At 46.1% G+C, this 8,253-nt stretch overlaps 1 protein-coding gene across 2 annotated transcripts; it reads right to left on the reverse strand.

Moving 5' to 3' along the window:
* Positions 1-3,141: 3,141 nt before the first annotated feature.
* On the reverse strand, positions 3,142-6,917 carry LOC101769554 (exonuclease DPD1, chloroplastic/mitochondrial). Of its 2 annotated transcripts, none has more exons than XM_004976798.4 (4): positions 6,743-6,917; positions 5,314-5,845; positions 3,914-4,119; positions 3,142-3,555 (listed from the first exon to the last, which is right to left on the reverse strand). In XM_004976798.4, the coding sequence occupies exons 2-4, from the start codon at positions 5,757-5,759 to the stop codon at positions 3,353-3,355; spliced, it is 855 nt and encodes a 284-aa protein (XP_004976855.1). In that variant the 5' UTR covers positions 5,760-5,845; positions 6,743-6,917; the 3' UTR covers positions 3,142-3,352. The 2 variants fall into 2 exon arrangements, with proteins under 2 accessions (XP_004976855.1, XP_004976854.1); XM_004976797.4 differs by having other exon boundaries at positions 5,314-5,869; positions 6,743-6,910.
* Positions 6,918-8,253: the final 1,336 nt, after the last annotated feature.

An 8,253-nucleotide genomic window follows, 5' to 3' on the forward strand; every position in this document is an offset into this window, starting at 1 on the left:
CAACGAACAGGCAGAGAAATTCATCAATCGACACTCCTTTGAGATGAGAATATGTGGTCGCATCACATCGGAATTCGCTGCGTTGAAGGGCAGCACCTCGTACGACAATTCGAGCTCACGCAGCGGTGTGCGGCCATGAGCGCACTGACCAAGCTATTGTCGAAGTCATCGTCACCATGTCGATGAGCGGGCCACAAGCAAGCCGCTTCACAAGAAGCTCCGTTTCTCATCGGCCAGTGCTGCTTGCTTGATTCTTGCTTTCTTGAGAAATCAAAGCTATTGCTTCACAAGAGGCTCCATTTCTTGCTTGAGCTGCTTGCTTGCTTCTTGCTTTCTTGAGAAATCAAAGCTATTGCTTCACAAGAAGCTCCGTTTCTTGCTTGAGTAATCACTAGCGCCACCTTGACAACCTCACGCGCAGGCCACGCATCTGCGCTGCGACAATGCGCATGTCGCCACCACACAGGGCCTCCTCGCCTTCGACGCCAAGAACGCCGTCCCCTGCACCCAAGCTCCTCACCTCCCGTGAGCACGGAGCGAACTTGCAACGCGGCCGTGAGAGTGGGCGGCTTGGACCGGACTTTAGTTGCGACAGCGTAGGCGACGAGGCATCCTCCATGTCGGCGTCATCGACGTTCCACTCCCAGCACCTTCTTCTTTTGCGGCGATACGGCTCATACCGGCACAGGACACTTGGGCTCGCGTTCTCATTCGCCTCCGCCGCTCTAGGCCTCATCGCGTTCTCGTTGTTCACGGGAGGAGAGTCGCCCCCGCTTGCCGGCAGACCTACGCGGACAGGAAGAAGAAGAGCATGGAAAAAAGAGATTTGGGGAAGAACATTTGCTCACGAGAGGTGAGCGCAACCTCTCCCTCGGCACTAGAGCGAGCCAACCGCTCACGAAGGAAATTTCTGTTCCACGCGGTGCACTTTTTTGCATGGTGGATAGGTCTGTGTGGCTTACAGGCTACCAAACGTGATAAAAGTCAAAGAACCTACATCTGATGATACGGTGCAGGTAGAAACCAGGCTACCAATCGCCTGTGTACTGCAAATCTGCAATGCAATGCGAGCGCGTCGCGTGGCAGAGGGGACCCGGACGCGTACTGGGCCAGCAGCCGAGCACATGCTGCGCGTGCCAATACTCTCACCACCACACGGGGTGTACATCTTTTTCCTTTTCCTTTTTTTTTAATTTTATGGTTACGCGGCGGCAAAGCGCGATTGCATGCGCGCCGAATTTTAAATCAGGTATTTGCAAACGAGATCATCGTGATCGTGACGAATGCTGATGAATCATGCTCGGTGCAGCACTCGCGTCACGGGCCGTAGCTCACGACAAAGCTGGGACGCTGGGTGTATACGTACATATAGATGTATTTCTATCGTTTTTATTTATATAGCGTACACGTATCAAGATTTAAATTTTACAAAACTATTAATTTTTTATTTTTATAATATAAATTCATGATCAAATATACTATAATATAAGGTAAATAAATGGTTAAAGTATTATTTAGAAAATCGTATCAAATTATATCTGGCACGTCCAAAAAGCTTTGTGGAGGTGGAGCCCAGCTCATCCCCAAGGTGTGGGCGAGGATCGAGCCACGCGTGCATGCGGTGCCTCCCTGGCCGTCCGTTGCGTCAGCGGATCAGCCCACACCGACTACTGATTTCCCGGGTGTCAGTTTGACAAAGTTCAAGATCCAAGAAAACGCGGCTGGATTTGCAAGAAAACGAGCGCCGGCCTCGCCAGACACATGGGCTCCAGGCTCCAGCACAGAGCTTGCTTCCGAACCAGGGAAAGAGACAGGTGCTCTGGAAGCATCGTGATCGATCTGTGGTCTGGGACGACTCTGATTAACACGCCAAAGATCGTGATCAACAAGAGTTTGGTTTCCCTTCCCAAGATCAACAGTAACGGCAATCGAAGAGACTCCGGAAGATCGCACTGAACAAGCAGGTACCAGAACGCATAGCCGGTCACTTCATACTCATCACCTCTCAAGCACGACTCGTTCGGAGAGAGCTGTGGCACCTCGGCAGACCGGCACACTTGGAAAAAACAAACCGTTTGAGCGCAATTTGCAGAAGCAAAGTACTAGTCTAGTGTGCAGCAGGGGCCATCACACACACACTTTTAGGTAAAGTGAAATAGTTTAGGTGTCACTCAAGGCGCATGCATGCCTTGTAGCCTACTAACAGATGATGCTATTGCTCATGTGCGCGGAACCCACCCAGATCGGCTACTAATCAGCCACTAAAGGTGTAAGTGGTAGCTCCGTTGTCATCTGTCATCAGTGCAAAACGCATGTCTCCGACCTAGGGTTCAGAACAAAGAAGCATTTTCTATGGAGAACTTGGGTTTAGAATAGACATACAACTACGTTACTGACGTCAAAATGCTTCTAAGCATAGGTATGAGATAAGGCGATCTTAGCCACTTAACACCAATTAGACCTACATAAAGAATCACAAACACTCCAATCAGACAGGAGATAACCAGATAACACGTGCACCAAAGACTGCTATTTCATGAAACAGATAGGAACAATGATAGCTCAACAATAGCAAATACCAAAAGATGGCTTAATCATTTCTTCTTTCAATTTTCGACCCAGGCTGCTGTCAGAAACTGGTCCACAGAAAAAGCAGTGCCAATCACATCCTAACGTGGGACTGGTACCTACTGGCAACAAGAAAAGGTCCACAACGAAACAGGTACAGGCGGATGCAGCATGTGGCCTACCATCCGTCGATATTTTTGAATTGATAAATCAGATCAAAGCCCCAAGTGTAGTGTTCAGTCAATTCCAACAAGTGAGTGGAATCAGTATGATACTACGATACATGCTAGAGAGACTGAAATAATACCACTGGAGAAGTATCGTTCAGTGAACTAAATAGAGACTTTAAGTACTCAACAAAACTTCACCAAAATGTAATGTTCTTGCTAAGTTTTAAAGATTTTAAACATCATATACCATGCTAGAATAAGTAGACCTAAGTTTTCTTTACATCAACTCAGGAGTAAGGCTAATGCAAGTTAGATAATAAAAAAAAATTCCTCCTATTCCTACACTTGAAATCCATACTTAAGTCACCATGGAAGCATAAATACTACCAAGTACCAATACAAATGGTTCAACTAATTGTGCTATTATGCTTATTGCAGGGAATATATTGATGGTCTCATTCACAGCATATATCTTTCAATACAAGAAAGCTATGATCATTGAGAATTTGATACGCTAAACCACAGCAACAACACTCGGAATGTAAATGATATTGTTATCCTATAGGAAAATGTCAAATAGTTTATTACTAAGACAGAATGATGAGATCGAAAATTCATATTCGAGAAACCTTCCTGAAATCGTAAAAGATGCTGGCCTCACTCATGAGACCGTCGCGTGTCAATTTTAAGCCCAAAGTGATTTTTTGGAAAATTTCGGATAATGCTTGCACATCTGGCATTGCTCTATGAGAAGGGCCTTTGAAAATGATGCCATAGTGTTTACCCAGTGCCTCCAAGTTTACATGACCTATATTTCCTGCAAGAGAACAGAAAAATCTACTTGACTGTTTCAGATATACGATAACAGGCAAACAGAACAAAAATATGTAACTAAATTGAGATATGCAAACTAAAATGGCAAAACATCCCACAAGCACCATTCGAAATGATAGCACCAAATGTGATCAACTAAGTTGCAGTACTGAATTCATAGTTTCATACACAACACAGCACAACAGAAATACTTTCAATCTAATACTACTCGCAAATAGAAAGAGGTTGCAGTCTTTAAAAGACCCAGATAGTGTCCAAAAAGAACTATTGGAATTGTCTTAACAGGGTGCTAGCAAATACTATATGATCAAAGAGGTATGTTAGAGCAATCAACAACGTACCATCCAATTTCTTCAATTTCCTTGCTAAACAAAGACTGTCAACAAACAGCCAATCTGCAGGGACCTGGGCTGAACATCGTTCGAACTCTTGCATAAGGAAAGGGATATCAAACTGTTTTGCGTTATGGGCAACCCAAAGGACTGGCTTGCCAGGAGCTTGGCGTCTTTGAACATATGCTAGTAGTAGTGGAAGTACATCACTGAACCTACGGTAATCAAATTAAGTAACATATATGGTTAAGCAAAATATTGAGCTAACTGTTAACAAACAGAAAACACATTTAATAAAATTTTCATTACAAAGGCTTTAAACCTTCTTTAGCACAGATAGTCAGCAAATAACCCCTTATAATGAAAACCTTTACTAGCATGGATCTTTGCCAAAAGGAAAAAAATATGGAATGATCAAACTTACTTTCTCACAGAACTAGTTACATATTATGGTCTGTGTTGACAGAGTCATGTCTAGGAATGAAGAAATTGGACTTGGGGGTATATCTCCTAAGGCTAGTGCGAGGTTATATCTTACCGGTTGGATTTCAGTGCACAAGACATGCTTGTGATGAGCTAATTACACTTAACTTAAATTTGAGTGTCAAAATGCTCTAACAAGAATATCTCAAGTAAACTGTCAGTAGATGAATGTTTACAAAAAACCTACCAAATCGAGATCATGACACCATCATGAACACAAGAGAGCTACCAAGAACACCAGCCACATAATAGTTAATAATTAGACTTGCCTCTAAGTGGTTACAACAATTTGCATTAGTTATAAATAACAGGATACATTCTCTTTAATACATTCAAGATACTGAGCAGTTATGCTATCCGGTAGAGGATGACGACTTTACCTAATAAATAATAATGATGCTGAAAGAATAGTACATCCTATAAATCAAGCACACCAAAACTACATATGACACCTCACTGAAAGAAAGTGAATACTCCCTCCGTTCCAAATTATAAGTCGTTTTGACTTTTCTAGGTTCATAGATATTATTATGCATCTAGACATAGAGTATATCTAAGTGCATAGTAAAATCTATGAATCTAAAAAGGCTAAAACGATCTATAATTTGGGAAGGAGGGAGTAGTTGATAACTTTCTTGGTGGTTCACTTCAACCCCCAACCTCACGGAAAAAGTCTACATAACCTCACGGACTTTTTCCGTAGTTAATTAGATTCTGAAAAGAACTGCTATGGCAACAGCCTTTTGTTATTTCACAATGACCTGAACAAGCTGTGAAGTTCAGAGAATAACACCGGAATTAATGTTCACTAGTCATCTTACATTTATCTCAACATCACATTGTTTAGACACTAATGTGAATTCATGTGGCCCCAAGGGGTGCAGGGGTAATCAAGAATAGCATAGATGTAGGGAAGAGCAACACACCTTGGGACATCAGGCCTGCAGACCAATTCAGTGGTAATCTTATTGGCTTTTGCAGCATATATGGGAACATTCCGTTCAGGATTAATGAGAGTCTCAAATGTGCAATTCTTTCCTCCGGAAAGGTCACGGAGTGCAAACTCAATGATTCTATGATCCGCATGGAGAAAACCAGTAGTCTCAATATCGAAGACGAGAACAGTTCCAGGATTGTCACGGTCAAAAGTTTGTTGAAGCCACAGTGGCGGAATTGCAGGACTACATGAACCTGAGTCAGTTTTGTGCCAACTAGCTGTGTCTGTAAGTTTCGTTGTGAAATGACGCTTCTCATAGGTTCCAGGTTGAAGCAATTTCCCAGATGAAAACCCAGCATGTTGCTTAAGAAACCTAACTGAACGGCTGCCCCATATGTTGTTCCTCAGCAGATTGAAGCGAAGAACCAGTAGCATTTTGCTTCAGATGTGTACTTTGAATTAACACACAAAATGGTTATCCTTTGGCTTAGGTGAACCGCATCACACACCTGTACCTGTAACTGTATATTCAAGGATCATAGTTCCTAGCGAAATGATCATAGATATTAGAGTACGGAAAATGGTAACAGACTTGGATTAAAATTCAACCAAATAATTTTTGCAGTGATCAGAAGTAACATTTAAAGTCCGAGTCTCTGATGATCTGAAGTTATAGGTTTAGAGTGAATCAATTGATCCACGTCAAGGTATTCATAACATAATCCAGAAACTCAATTCTAGTGATCAAATGAAAAGTATTCCAAATATCGCTAAACATATAATGGAATGCAGAATTGCCTTAACTCATTACAAGCCAGATTATAAGAGATTGTAAAGTAACACTCAGCACATTGGACCTAGAGACCTCTGTAGCATTACAGAATTACACAGCAAACATCACTCACACATCCAACCCAGCATCCTCTACTTTGAGCATTTGCATCTCAGAAAGGTGGTGTGGTGATATTGCCTAAAATTTTCTGTTTTGTGCAGCATGCGTCGCTCCAGGAACGACTCCGGATGCATAGCTCAATAACACCCACCATCTTCTTTCAGCTACCCTTCAGACCCATAATCCCCTGTCCTGACCCTTTCTCCTCGAAATGCTACACCTTGCGCACAAATTTATGCGGCTCAACCCGCGAGCACCTCCTTACAGAATCCTCCCAATCCTCCCAGGGAAAATGTCGCACCTTCCCCCCCCCCCCCCCCCCAAATCACCCGGCTCTAGCATCACGGACTCTTGTATCCAAACGCCCCACTCGGTCCCCAATCCAGTTCACCACGCGCGGGCGCTGGAGCGCGCGCGAGGGGAGCAGCATAGCAGAACGAAAGGGGATGCTAGAGGGGAGCGTACGACTACGCGCACTAATGCATCCACAACCCAACAGGGAGGAGGAGGAGGAGGGGGCGCTTACCAGTTAGGACACGCCCATAGGGGAGGCCGCGCCGGCTTCCGCCGTAGTCGTCGCCGGCGGCGGCGGGGGAGGGGTTTGGTTGGGCGAGGGTTCAAGGTGGTGAGGTGGCAACCGTACGCGGGTGGGAGTGGGGAAATGATTGGGAGGGGAGTGGCGTGGGCGTGACACTGCGGAGTGGGCCACGGTTGCAGGGATGCGTGGTGGGCCCTGTTCGATCGCGACGTGGCGCTGCTACTCCTACGGTTCCGGGAGGTTGGTGTCGCCGGAGAGTCGAGGCTGAGGGAAACTGAAAATACAACTGCTCCTCATAACTGAAGGCGGCGGATTCTCAAATCCGCAGGCCAAATTTCATAACCCGCCACAACTGCAGATTAAACTTTATCTCCACACGACATCCGATCCGTTCCAGGAATCCCACGGGATCGTTGCGCCTGAATTTCCTTCAGAGCTCATTACAGAGTAGTTTCAGTTTCAGACTTCCATTCGGTCCAAGAAGACAGGCGCTACGACGCTGCGTGTTCGTCGTGACGTTTTCAGTTTCCAGCAAGCTGAACATTTGTTGCAGTCGTCTCCATTTCGCACGCGACGCAACCTCCGAGACTCGCGAGCTGCCGTGTTCGTCGCGTATGCGCAAGGCCACTTGCCCACGTCCACTGCGGTGTCGTCGCTCCTGCCGTCGGGACGTGGGCGCTGATCCTTTCGCCGTTTCTTCTGAACAACGCATGCGCTCGGACGAGTTCTTCCTTGGTTGCTGCAGTTGTCTGTTTGGCACGGGCCTTGTTATACAAAAGTGTTAGCGGTTAAAGTAATGCCACCATCCAATCTAACACCTGACAGTCTCCAAATTGAGATGTGAAAGGAATACTTGATAGAATCTTTGCCGGGCATCACGTATCGTTGTACCGTAGCTCTGTCATCGAGCAACAGAGATAGGTGACAGTCCACAAAGTTCAATGCAGAATCTCTTATCTCTGTATTATAGTATTGTACGTAGCTGCGCTACTAGTTTCCTTTTCTATTAAAAATTTTGTATTACTTGATTCATTTTGTCATGATTTCACGGTCCCATTGAAGCTCCAAATCCTGAATACTGTAGGCTGTTTCTCCCAATGTCCAATGTGTCCAAAATTCCGATCCAGGAGGTAACCAACACTGCTAGGAGGCAGCGCACGGCCCCACGTCGCCCGGCTGGGGCAACTCGGGCGGCGACCGCCCGTCCCCACCACCGCCACCCCCTCTCTCCCCTTCCCTCCCCTCGCTGCCGCTGGAGGGGTTAGCTGGAAGCCCGCGCCGACCTCCAGGCCGGTCCGGTCGTGGGTAGGGAAATGGGTGGCTATGGCGGACCCGCCGGCCAGGGTGACGGTGGCGGCTCGGGAAGGCGGATCCGGCAACGACGAACCCGCGTGGAGCCGGGATGGTGGCAGTCTCAGGCAAGCAGATGAGGATGGTGCTGGGGCGGCGCTGGGCTGCATGTCGAGGCTGCACCGCGCTGTGCTGGAGGCTGTCGAGGG

Source organism: Setaria italica, chromosome VII, assembly GCF_000263155.2.
Source record: "Setaria italica strain Yugu1 chromosome VII, Setaria_italica_v2.0, whole genome shotgun sequence".
Taxonomy (NCBI): Eukaryota; Viridiplantae; Streptophyta; class Magnoliopsida; order Poales; family Poaceae; genus Setaria; species Setaria italica.

Excerpts from the sequence above, each read along its gene's own strand:
- LOC101769554 (XM_004976798.4), bottom strand. The coding sequence starts at position 5,759 with ATGCTACTGGTTCTTCGCTTCAATCTGCTGAGGAACAACATATGGGGC. Across the intron at positions 4,120-5,313 it reads TGCAGGCCTGATGTCCCAAG|GTTCAGTGATGTACTTCCAC; the intron begins GTGTGTTGCTCT and ends TGATTACCGTAG. Across the intron at positions 3,556-3,913 it reads GAAATTGAAGAAATTGGATG|GAAATATAGGTCATGTAAAC; the intron begins GTACGTTGTTGA and ends GTTCTCTTGCAG.